This window comes from Dryobates pubescens, chromosome 29, assembly GCF_014839835.1.
Source record: "Dryobates pubescens isolate bDryPub1 chromosome 29, bDryPub1.pri, whole genome shotgun sequence".
Classification (NCBI taxonomy): domain Eukaryota; kingdom Metazoa; phylum Chordata; class Aves; order Piciformes; family Picidae; genus Dryobates; species Dryobates pubescens.
Window position 1 is genome coordinate 9,285,355 of NC_071640.1, and position 13,012 is coordinate 9,298,366.

Genomic DNA, 13,012 nt, shown 5'->3' on the forward strand with positions numbered 1-13,012 from the left:
CCGGCAGCCAGGCTCCTTGGGGAGCGCCGGGCCAGGCGCTGGCTCGCTGCCGAGGCTGGAGCGGCCCGAGCGCCGCGCTCGCAGCCGGCACGGGAGCCTGTGACGTGGGGCGGTGTCTGCAGAGTGTCTCCTTCAGCCAAATGGAGGAGAAAGTGATCCAGCTCTCACCAGGGACAGCAGAAAGTGCCTTCTTGATGTCTAGACCCACCACCCTGCCAAGTTGGGTGGGCAGCACCAGTGGCGTTTGCAGGCTGCTCTGCCTCTAGAAACGCAAAGCTTTGCCCTTCCTCTTCTGAAAACTATGACCTGCACAAGCTTGAGAAGTTGTGAACATCATGGGGTACCACAAGACCAGCTGCATGGGTCAGGGCAATCCTAAGTATTAATCCAGGCTGGGGGATGAAAAGCTGGAGAGCAGCCCTTTGGGAAAGAACCTGGGAGTTCTGGTGTGTGAAAAGCTGAACATGCACCAGCCCCATGTGCTCACAGCCCAGAACCAACCATGACCTGGGCTGATCCCCAGCAGTGTGGGCTGCAGGTGGAGGGAGGGGATTCTGCCCCTCTGCTCCACTCTGCTGAGACCCCCCTATAGTGCTGGGACCAACTCTGGAGTCCTCAGCACAGACAGGGACCTGTTGGAGCAGGGCCAGAGGAGGCCACATGATGGGAAGTCTGGAAGCCCTCTGCTGTGAGGCCAGCCTGAGAGAGTTGTAGTTCAGCCAGGAGAAGAGAAGGTTCCAGGAAAACCTGGTGGCCTTTCAGAACTTAAAGGAGGCCTACAGGCATGATGGGTCAGACTTTTTAACAGGGATTGTTGTGACAGGACAAAGGGTGAGGGAAGAAATTTTTTACACTGAGGGTGGTGATACACTGGCTCAGGTTGTCCAGAGAGGTAGTAGATGCCCAATCCTTTGAACCGTTCCAGGTCAGGTTGGACAGGGCTCTGAGCAGGGTAAGGAGGTAAGATGTGTGCTGGGGAGGTGAAGGTGCCTCTCTTGAGATTTGCAGGAGTAAATCCTGTAGAGGAGAGCAGCAGAGAGGCCCAGAGGCATGGCTGCTTGCCCACATGGCTGCGGCTCACCGAGCACTGCACTCCTTCCAAGGCAGAGTGGAAACCTCCCCCAGGCTCCCCAGCTAGGAACTGTGTTAGTCCATGAGCAAACCAAACCAAATCCCATTCAGAGTGACTAAAAGCCCATTTTTTGGTCTGCTTGCTCTGGCTCTGCACAGCCAAGCAATGCTTTATCTCATCAGAGTGGCCTCCAAGCAGGTACCTTGAGATCAACCCAGTCATTGATCTGCCCACATTGGTTTTCTCCTGTGTTGAAGCCAGCATTTAACACTGACAGCACCTCATTTAGTTCATACCAACTGTGCAAGCATCTCCATTTGGCAGCTGGGGCAAGCACTCTGGCCCCCTCCTGTTGTGTGTAAGAATGTGCTGGGTTTGGCCAGGATGGAGTGAACTGACTTTGTCACAGCCCCTCTGGGGCTGCACTTTGGATCTGTGCCTAAACCAGTGCTGATAACACCCCAGTGTGTTGGCTGCTGCTGAGCAGAGCTTGCACAGCATCCAGGCTTCCTCTTCTTCCCACTCTGCCCCCACAGTGAATAGGCTAGGTGGGCAAGAGGCTGAGAGGGGACACAGCCAGGACTGCTGACCCAAACTGGGGTATTCCATGCAGCATAATGCCAGGCTCAATGATAAAACTGTCAGGGAGAGGCTAGGGATCAACCCACCACAGAGAGACTCAAAATGTACAGGAGGAAAGACAGTGATCAGAAAACCATAGGATAGAATCACAGAAGGGTTGGAAGGGACCCTTGCAGGTCATCTTGTCCAACCTCTCTGCAGTAAGCAGGGACATCTTTAACTAGATCAGGTTGCTCAGGGCTCCATCAAGTTTGACCTTGAATGTCTCCAGTGATGGGGCATCTACCACCTCTCTGGGAAACGTGTTCCAACCTCACAGGAAAGAACTTCTTCCTAATGTCCAATCTAAATCTACCCTTCCCTAGTTTCAAACCATTGTCCCTCATCCTACTGCTACAAGCCCTTCTAAACAGCCCCTCTCCAACTTTCTTGTAGGCCCCTTCAGATAGTGAAATGCCACAAGAAGGTCTTCCTGGAGCCTTCTCTTCTCCAGACTGAACAACTCTCTCAGCCTGTCTTTGTAGGAGAGGCACTCCAACCTTCATGACCTCCTCTGCACCCACTCCAGCAGCTCCATGTCACTCCTGTATGGAGGGCTCCAGAGCTGGACACAGTAGTGTAGAGGAGGGACCACTTCAGTCCCTGTTAAAGGTGTATCAGAGAGCTGGTTACCCTGTGGCCCCTCAGTCTGGAGGTAGGGAGCTTGATTAGAGGAAGGGAAGAGCTGCTGACAGCAGACTCTGACAGCCCTGGTGGGATTTCCCCAAGAGCTGTTCTCACTTGCTGGTTCCCAACACGACGCACACAACGCAGTCTGTGAGCGCTCCGGTGCTTAGAGCCAACAGAGACATTCTCAGAAGTGACAGGAGGGGCTCTCTCCTCAAGGATTTGAGTGACAATTCTTTCCCATGGTGCAGACTAGCTGAGCTTCAGCGTGGGAGAATTCTGTTCTCCAGCTAGGAAAAGTTGGAAAAGAAGCAGTGTGCGAGTGGTGTGCTGGCACCGAGCAGCACGCAGGCTTGGGGGGGCTCCCCTCCCATGCCACAAAAGACCTGGGAGAAGCCCAGCTGGGGAGCAGGGCAGGATGCTGGTGGGTTCAAGGTGTGTTGTGCATGGGTGCAGGAGATTCAGAGGCTGTCATTACCCAACTCTTATGCTGCTGTAGGTCTGCTGTGAGTGAAATGTTTGGGTTTGTTGCAGTTCCTATGATCTCCAGATGGAGTTTTCCTTGGCTGAGCTTACCTGGCTGTGTTGGGCAGAGAGCAAGCTGAGCTTTGAAAGTGGCTGCTCCAGATGTGAAAGATGTTCTCCCTCAATCACTGTTTACTAAAATAGTCCACAGAGGGGCTGTGCCCTGGCAGTTCTATCACTATAATTCTAGATCACATCACACTCCCTAAGGCTTTCTGCCCACCAGCATCCCTAAGAGTTGCTTCTCTTCCCTTGGACCATACATTGTTGATTGCATTTACCTTTAAGAGGTCACAGTTTTTGTGCTGCCTTGTGTGCTCAGCAGTTTAGACACAGAATGTTCATAAAATGCAAGCCATATTAAGGCTACAGCCTCAAGCTCTGCTGAAACAGCAGTCCATATTCTTCTGAGTAGGGTCTGTGGAGCCCTTCTGTCCTCTCAAGGTCTCATTCATCTCCCTTCAGGTCTGATAGTGCCCTAACAGAATTAAGATTGAACTAGTCCACGGGAACCTTGAATTTTCATTTCCCAGGCACAATCAGGTGCATTAAGAAAGCTGTAAGGCAAGCTTTGCATCTATTAAAGGAGATAATGGTTTCCCTTATACCTGCTTGGTCAGAAGTAAAGTGTATAGATTTTCCTTGTCCTTGAGATCTGTTCCTATAAACAGCCACTCTATTACCTCTGTAACACTCCTGCTTGCTGGTGGTTTATGTCATTATATTTCTTTCAAAAGCTCAGATTTTGGCATTTTGTTCAGAGGAGGGGAAAACAACAACGACAACCACAACAATCTTGCTGGCTGCTGTGGAATTTTGTTTCGACTGAAATCTGTGCTGTGACTCAGTTTGCTAACTGACCTCCTGCACTGCTCATTGGAAGCCAGAATTGCCAGGCAAGTGGAGTAATTAGTTGTGTAAAATGAAATAACTTTAAGTCCTCACATGGAGTAATGACCCAGAAAAAATCACTTAAGCAATACCATAGGAAAGAGCCGAAGCAGCTGGCTTGATTTTTACTTTTGTAGCTCTGCCCCCTTTGGTTGAGGAACAGCCTCTCCCCCTCCTCCAGAGAAGGGCAATGAGGCTGGGGAGAGGCCTCGAGCACAAGCCCTACGAGGAGAGGCTGAGGGAGCTGGGGTTGCTTAGCCTGGAGAAGAGGAGGCTCAGGGGAGACCTTATTGCTGTCTACAACTACCTGAAGGGAGGTTGTAGCCAGGTGGGGGTTGGTCTCTTCTGTCAAGCAACCAGCACCAGAACAAGGGGACACAGTCTCAAGCTGTGCCAGGGGAGGTTTAGGCTGGAGGTGAGGAGTAAGGTCTTCCCAGAGAGAGTTGTTAGCCATTGGAATGTGCTGCCCAGGGAGGTGGTGGAGTCCCCATCCCTGGAGGTGTTCAACAGGGGACTGAACATGGCACTTGGTGCCATGGTTTAATCATGAGGTGTTGGGTGACAGGTTGGACTTGATGACCTTTGAGGTCTCTTCCAACCTTGGTGATTCTGTGATCCTTTTAGGAACCCAGGCTGTCAGCTGCTGCCCAGAACAAAATGGGCTGCTGCTGCCCAGGACATTGCAACGTCTCACAACAGCAGGGTGAGGCTATCAGCACTGGCAGGGTAGTTGTTCTGCAAGGATCTTATGTTTGATAAACTCCTGTATGTTTTAACTGCTGCTTGATAAGGAGCGCTTCCACAGTGTGACCAGCAGGACCAGGGAAGCGATTGTCCCCCTGTAGGAAAGGAGACTGAGGGGAGACCTCCTGGTTCTTTACAACTCCCTGCCATGAGGTTGGAGTGAGGTGGGAGTTGGTCTCTTCTCCCAAGTAACAAGTGATAGAACAAGAGGAAATGGCCTCAGGTTGCACCAGGGGAGGTTTAGTTTGGACATTAGAAGAAAGGTATTCTCTGAAGGGGTTCTCAAACACTGGAACAGGCTCTTCAGGGACGTGGTTGTACCCTCACCCCTGGAGGTGTTTAAGACACAGAAATGGTGCTGAGGGACATGGTTTAGCAACAGACTAGATATATTGGTTGGACTCCATGATCTTAAAAGTCCTTTCCAGCCAAAACAGTTCTGGTTTTGTAATTCTGTGTCATCTGAGATGAGCCCAAGTCATAAACATCTTCACCCAGATTTGCAGCCCAGCTGGGCAGCAGCAGGGGGGTCCCTGCACATGCGGCTGATGTCCCAATGCCTTTGATTGCTGAGGGGCAAACTGCTTAGCTCATTTTTGGCCCCACTTAAATCCACTCTTTCTAGTATGACCTTTTGCAGCATTTATCAAAATTATCCAGGAAACCAGGTGAAGCCCCAGCAGCCCTCACACCACCTCCAGCAAATGCATCACCTCGGCAGTGGGGCAGAGCTGAGCCAGAGACATGGGTGCTGAAGCCTCCCGCCAGGCTTCCATGTCCCGTTCCTGAGTGCTCAGTGCCAGTGAATGTGGAGCAGACCTTTACAACATCAGGTATCAGCTCCAGTGCGAAGTAAGATACAGCCCTGCTGGGAGTATCAGCCTGAATTAAGGCACGAAACTCTAGCATTTGTTTATGAGGTGGAGAGGGAGCTGTCAGATAGAGTTACATGAGGCCTGCCAGGAGATCAGATTTATCCTCTGCAACCTGACAGCATAAAAGGGGTCTTTGGAGCCATTGTGTTCCCAAGTCTAATCCCTGCTGGCCATAAAACCCAAGCTGCCACCAAAGGGAGGAGATGAAGTGTTTTTAATAAGAAAATGAGCCGCTTGCAATGTGCTTTTAATTGGATCAATTTTTCCTTTATTACACAAATCTTTACAAACCAAGCACACACGTACAGCCAGACCAGCTCTTTCTCCAGGTTGAGAGAGCAGAAGCCAAACTGTTCCAGCACAAGCCCTTAATGACTCTGTTTCATCTCGTTTGGCAGATTGATCACAGCACTGGGGGGGATGGGGGATGGTGCACCACGGCAGGAAAGAACAGCTCTGCAGAACCACCTCCCAGTCACTGTTGAGCTCTGTCAGGGGGACATGTGTCCCTGGGTGAGGGACAGCAGGTTTTCTTCTTCCCTTTGCTGCCTGAAACCCACGACTGGAAGAGCTGCAGGCGACACACACACCCCCAGGCAGCGACTGCAGTGTCCTGACCAGCAGTGCATTGCAGGGTACTGTTGTTTTTTCTTGACTCTCCGAGTGAGAAAGAGCTGACAGATGCTTTGTTTGAACTGTGTAACCAGGAACAGGCTGGGCTACCCAACTGCTCAATTTACTGGACCAGTTTTTATGTCCCTTCAAGCACTCCAGGAAATGTTATTGCTAGTAGTGTGATGTTTATTGCAAAGAAAAATAATCCATTGGAACAGCAAATGACAGAGGTACATATTATGGTAGATAATATTGCTTCAATTATTCAGGTCCACAGTAGCTTCCTGCTTGCAGCAGTTCTTAGAAAGAGGAGAAATGTGTGAAAGAGATCAGTAGGAGAGGAACTGCCATTACCAGAGCACTGGCAAAAGACATCTTGAATTTTAACTGCACAAGGGCACAGTAACAGTCCTCAGCTCCCCAAAACATGCATGCAAGGTGAGATCAGCTCCCCAGAATTGCTGTTAGGTAGCTTAGGCGCCTGCCCCCTCCCACCCAAAAGAGAGGAGCAGGGAATGTAAATAATTACATGCAAGTTGGCAGCCTTGGCAAACAGCAGCTCGGGAGGGATGGGGAGGGTCAGTTCCCTGGGGCTCCCCCAGCACCATGCTAGCATCTGAGCTCCCGTTCCCTCCTCCACAAGCTTTTCCCAGTGAATTTTAGCAAAGTAAGAAGCTGTCCTTGGGGAGGGGCACCTCCACCACACAGCTGGGTGTTTGTTGTGCTGGTTCTCTTCAGCACTTTGGCTGAGCAGAATGAGGATAGGAAAAAAACAAACCAACCAAACAAACCAACCACAGAACAAACAAAACCCAAACCCCCACAAATAACCAAACAACAAAACTGCACCAAAACCTGCCCCCAGCACTTTTTATGCAAACCCTGGCAACTGTCTGGAACAGCAGAGGCTCTGAAGCCTGTTTTATTTTGCTCTTTCACTAGGGGAAAGAATATGGGAGCTTAAAAAGAAAAAACCCAAAGCACCTGTTGCATGCATGTAGCACAAGGAGCAAAAAACAATTTGCTGTGGCATGGCAGCCACTGTAAAATCAGCTTTTATATTGTCTGGCGTGCCCACAAATTTGCAACCACATTGTTGATGGCAACAAATAAATGCACTGCAGTGTAACTATTATCTGTGGCAGATTAACATGCTACCACTGTGCCCTATTTAAATGCATCTCTCCTTCAATAAGCTACTCTGGGCCAGCAGCACCACACTGAGGTACACATCAGCCAGGAGAGAAGTACTGTGGGGGCCTTGGTTCACACAGCTGCAGTTTTGTGCTTGGTTTGGCCCAAAGCCGTGAGGAACATCAACTCTGGTGCCTGCTGGTGCCACGAAAAAAATCATCTGAGGCATGTAGTGTTTTGCTGTGCAAGGGGGAAAAAGAAGAGGAAGAAAAAGAGGAACTGCACCGAGACAGTCCCGTGCTTCTGAGTATGACAGAGATAAAAAGTGAAACAGCCCCTCCCTCCCCATCTCAGCAGTGAGTAGCTTGCACATAAGAAGTGCAGATGAGTGGAAACCCATTGCTGAAGGCAATGGTCTGGAATGCAGGATAGTAAAGTGCAGGTGAACATAGGGTACGTTGCACTTCATCTCACTGACTACAATCTCCCAGTTTTACTCCCTTGACCCTTTCCCTCCCTCCCCATGAACCTTCACATACCACACACACCTTCCAAAGACAGTTTCCAGAATACATCAAAGACAGTTTCCAGGATATTTAATAACAAAACAACCAGTAAACATCAACTGTAGATTTACCCTCACTATATATTTTTTTTTTCTCCAGCCCCCTCCCTCTCTACCCCATTTCTACCTAGCAGAACCCTCAGTAGTAATAAAAGCCCTGTTGCCATCAGAGGGCAGTTTCCTGGCTCAGCTTGCTCTCCCATGATTGCACAGCACTCACTTCACATCCAACAGACAAAATGGCACGACAGGGACAATCTCCTGATTACCAGGAAAACGGAGAGAGAGCAAACCCTCCCACCTCAGTCTGAAAGTAAAGCTCCATCTCCACGTGGTTTCAGAGGACTATTGCGTTGTAGGCAGCGCTGCAATCAGGAATTGCATGCTCTGGTAGCTGCCCAGACAACTGCTACCCAGTTCCTTGTGAGTACCACGGCAAGAAGAGGACTGCCTCTCTAGTCCTCCAAGGGAAGGTGATTTAGAGGAGTCGCTCAGTGTTTATGGCACAAAGAATGATGCAATGGTTGAAGCTGGCAGTGTAGGAGATGTGGTAAGAGAAGTTGAGGTTTATGGAGTTACCAGTCATTTAGCAAGGAATCAGTACTCCAGAGGGATGGGTCCTTTCCCTCATGCTGCATTGTATGGATGTATATGAAAAAGAGGAAGAAAAAGCAGACCACCACCACCACCACCACATAAGCTATAGTGTTTCTAAACACAAACCGCAACAGCCTCTATGCTAAACCCCCTTTGGTTATGGCACAATCACCCTGAACCCTTGACAATGGTTCCCATCAGACTGAGATGAGGCTGGAAGAATCTCCACTGCCAAAAGGGTTTTCACCTAAAGACAGGTCTTTAAGGGGTGGAGTATCTTCTCAGATGGTAACTGTAGATCTTAATGCAATGATCCCAACAGTCCAGCACCAGCAGCTGCCCTTTGGGGGTAATGGCGATACCCACGGGACAGGTGAGTCCCTCCCGGATCAAGACATTGTAGCCACCTCCCTTAGGGAAGTGCAGGATTTCCCTACGGCTGCTGTCAGCCACAATGAGGTCTCCCCTGGCATCCACACACATCCCAGCGATGCACCTGAAATCCTCATTCTCGGAGAAGAAGTGGCTGATCTGGCGTCCCAGCTGCCCATCAGGGCCCACAGAGCCAATGGAAAAGCCTCCCTCCAGATGGTGCTCGTACTGCCTGTTCTCCAGGTTCAGCCCCAGCCCTTGAGTGAAGTAGATGGTGCCCTCAGCATCACAGGTGACAAACTTGGGGCGCACCGCGCTGCACAAGCAGCTGTACTTCACCACCCCCACTCCACGATCCACCGTGAAACACCAGAGCTTCCCTCCTTCCACGTCGGTCACCACGAACTGGCCAGAAGGCAGCGCGGCGATGCCCCAGGGCTTGCTTAGCTGGCTCCGGTGACAGGCGACGCAGTGACCGTCCATGGTGTAGACCTTGACCGAGTTATCGTAGCTGTCGGTCACACCTATCAGGCCGTGGCAGTTCATGGTGACAGAAAGCGGAGTCAGATTGGGCAGGTCCGCGCCAAGGAAGCTCAGCACGAAGCTGTCGATTCCGCTGGGGCTCCGGCGGATCTCCTTCAGAAAGCCCTTGCGGGTGAAAACCTGGATTCGGAAGTTGCCTCGGTCTGCCACAAGCACCTCGCCTTGCATGGTGACGTGGAGGCTGACGGGGAGGTTAAACATCCCCGGCAGGCTGCCCTTGGAGCCCATCTTCTTGATGAAGTGACACTGCTGGATGCTGGTGGCTGCTTCAGGCATCCTCGGCTTGGCTGGTGAGGAATTCGGCGTGCAGCTGGCCTCTTCCTGCACCAAGTCAGGTTCCCGAAACGACGCCGATGAGGATGCTGCAGTTTCCATGAGTGATTCCTCCATGTTAACAGTCCGGGGCTTCTTCACCACCTGTCCAATCTGCAGCGGCCCCACGTGGCTCACCTTAAGGAGTTCAACCTCTTGAAGAGTCAGCTCCCTTGGGAGACTGTTTGTCAGTTCTGGTTCTTCCTCATCTGCAGCCTCCTCCAAGAGGGCGATATCCCCCTGCTTTATTTTGGCAAGGAAATAGTCACAGCGAGACATTATCCGCACCTCTGCTAAGTTCAGCAGATAAGCTTGCTCCTCCATTACCTGATTATTTGTCTTCTCCACCTCAGACAAAGAGGTGGTGAAGAACTTGCGTGACCTGGCCAGCTCTTCCTGGATCTTGCGCTCCTCTTTGCTGTAATCTTGCAGAACCGCTTTGTATCTGGATTGCAGGTCCCTTGAAACACCCTCCAGAGATGCTTTTCTTTTCTGCAGATCACCCATGAGCTCCCGAAGTCTGGCAAGCCGTGTCCCAAATTCTCTCCTACGCTCTTCGGCAGCCTCTTTGATAGCAATGACTCTATGCCCTTGGGGCACGTGCGATGTCTCCTTGCAGGGCTCACATAAAACCAAGCTACAGCTCTTGCAAAAGTGTCTTGGCAACCTTCTCCCACAGACCTTGCACATGAGAAGACCCACCACTTCCCCCAGTCCAGCGGTGTCTATGATCTTCAGCACAGTAAGATTGTCAGTCAGCTGAGCTAAGTTTGTGATCCGTGTGATTTTGCTGCAAAAGGGGCACCGTATCCCATTGATGCTGTTTGCCAGGAGTTTCTCCAAGCACTGCCTGCAGATGGTGTGCCCACAATGCAAGAGCTTGGGTCTCAGGTGCTCCTCAGTGAAGGACTCCATGCAAATGGGGCACTCCAGGACCTCTCGGAGCGCATCCGAGTTGAGGTGCGGGGCGGTGGCCATGGCTTTCCAGGGCAGCTGTGGCAGAGTCTTGCGCTCACATCTATTCCGAGGTGCTCCGATTCTGTCCAGAAAGAGGAAAAGGAAATGTGATTTATGTCATCACCAGCAGTTACACATACATGCAATTTATTTCTGATTTATCACCTAGCCCTGCAAAGAAAAAAAAAGCAGCCCAGTTAGCTTCTCCCAGGTTTGGAAAGGATGGATTAGTCATAGTGGGCAAAATCCAAACCTAACTTGCAGCTCCTAGTGCGATGAATTATTCACTTGCAAAATGTATAAGCAGAGCTGAAAGAAGTGTAATGGCAGCAATAAGGAAGTCCAATAGATATTGATGACTGAATCATCTCCTCATGGTGCCCATCTCCTGCTGCCAAGCCTCCAAGTTTACATAATTTACTGAAACCCAAGGAGATTAAACTGAGCATTCAGAATGCTGCGCATCAAAAGAGGAACCAGATGGTGCAACGCTTTAGGACATTAATATATCACCTCTGGAGACCTGCCTTCAGAAGTGACATCAGAGACCAAGAAAATAAATGTGGTTGTTTTACTCTGCCTTTCTAGATAACCAAAATAAATTGTCAAGGTTTCACACATATGCCAGAAACGTGAAACTAGAAGGAATGAACAGCTTCCAATGTTCTGGAGCTACTGCAAACACACAGGCTAGGGTATTCATTATCCTCTGCCATGCTGCATTACGCTCCAGCATGCAAATTAAGCACAGCAGTGCTCTAGCAGCTATTAGCAATGAAGGAGTTAACATTCATTAATGTGTACTACAAGTGTTCACTATTAAGTCTTGAACTTAGCTTAAGCACATATAATTTCTCCTTATTTCAGTCTTGAAACGTTGACCTCATTCTTGTATTCTGGTTCAGTTTTATACCACTCTGGGTTGCTGTTCAGCTTCAATCCAGGTTTCTCCATCCTCACATCCCTCACAGCAGGGATGCAGATCCCAGCAGTTCTCTTGCTAAAGCAGCCATCCATTCAAAAGGAACAGAACAGGGTTCACATCATTAAGTTATTATTCAGCAGACTGGGTTTCAGTACTTTTGCTATTGCATTGCTTAGCCGTTAAAGGAAATGGGGAAGAAAACATTTCTTCTAGGGGGAGAGGAGGAGGAGGAGGAAGTAGTTAGTCTTTAAAATGAAGAGATGGTCACAGAGGGATGTGAACAGACAGCTTTTTCTGAGTAATGGCAGCATGCTTGCAGCACTTGCGCTTCCCTGCTGGGTCTGCCTGCTCCATCCTCAGGAGCTTTGCAGACAGAGGTTCACTGTATTTCAGTTTAACGTTGGCTCAAGTGGAAGAAGACAACTGCAATGAAGAAAAGTTCTTTATGTTCATAGAGAGAAGGGGGGGGCGGGGGGGGAGGGAAGTCATTCTCATTTATCAGCTGCAGTGCACTCTCCTTTACAACCCACATTTCAGGAAGGGGTTTGGTGGTGTAGCAGAATGTCCACCAAGTACCAAGCTGCTATATGACCCTTGGCTCAACAGTGTCATGATGAGTATCACATTCCTGGCACCCAGGGAGCAGGGACAGTCCAGGCACTTGCTGCTACTGACACCAAATAAACTTCCCTTTATTCTTAGCAGGTATCTCAGCTAGGGAGGTAGAAGTCTGGGCACTGCCATATAGATCAGAAACCTTCTTCTGAGAGATGAAAAAACCTCTGTATTTGAAAATGATTTTTTAAAATGAAACACAGAATATCAAATCCATTATTTCTGTTTTGCTTGGAAATAGGTCAAAAAGAGTTGCTTAGAGGATGAGGGAGCAGCACAGACACCAGATACACCAGAGAGTTACATAAAACACCACCTTTAAAACAAGTATTTCCGCTAAGGAACGAGGGCAGAGGAGACTTTGTTTAGTTTTCAGTTGGGTTCAGGTTTTGGAAGGACGATTTGTACAACATTCTTTTCATGAGAAACTCTCTTTTATCAGAATGTGCCTTAGCAACATGGAATTGTTTTCACTGCCACACTTTTATCTTTCTCTCAGGCTCAGACGTGCCTTCGTGTAAGTTTCCTTAGCAGCGAGTTGTCCTTGCGTATCAGTCCCTCCCCCAGGCAGCTCCTCTGACGCAGGGCAGGCTGTTTAGAATGCCTCAGGTGAGGGCTGAGCTATAAAACTCAGTAAATTACCGGAGTTTGGTTCCATTACATGAGGGAAAAAACCAACATTCCTGCGGTAGTTTCTTTCCTTGCTCTGCTGGTTTTAGTCAGGCTATGTGCTGAGACAACCAGTTTCAGTTGCAATTCTGAGCTTGTGACATGAACAGGTTAAAGTGCCAGGCTAAAGCTGAGCAGTCTGTGTTGTGACTTCATCCTGCAGTGGTCAGGGCAATCTTTCGGTGAAGCTACAAAGCCAGCAGGGCAATACCCAGGCTTGGCGAGGGGCTGCTCGGAGCTGACGCTTGCAGCCTCTCGCCTGCACTGAGGCAGTTCCATGTGAACTGGCCCTGGGTCGGCAGCACAAAGGGGGCTCTCGGGAGGGAGCACAGACCCGCAGGACGCTCAGTTCC

The 13,012-nt window shown here is 49.8% G+C and overlaps 2 protein-coding genes across 2 annotated transcripts in view; one reads left to right on the forward strand and one right to left on the reverse strand.

The window, feature by feature from the left end:
• Positions 1 to 13,012, forward strand: part of ASTN2 (astrotactin 2) — a 423,548-nt gene that overhangs the window by 290,563 nt on the left and 119,973 nt on the right. The window lies entirely within an intron of this gene.
• TRIM32 (tripartite motif containing 32) lies at positions 8,354 to 11,449 on the reverse strand. Its single transcript, XM_054174587.1, is given in 3 exon segments — positions 8,354 to 10,532; positions 11,333 to 11,370; positions 11,372 to 11,449. Coding segments are annotated over 3 exon segments (2,076 nt in total). The 5' UTR covers positions 11,405 to 11,449; the 3' UTR covers positions 8,354 to 8,527.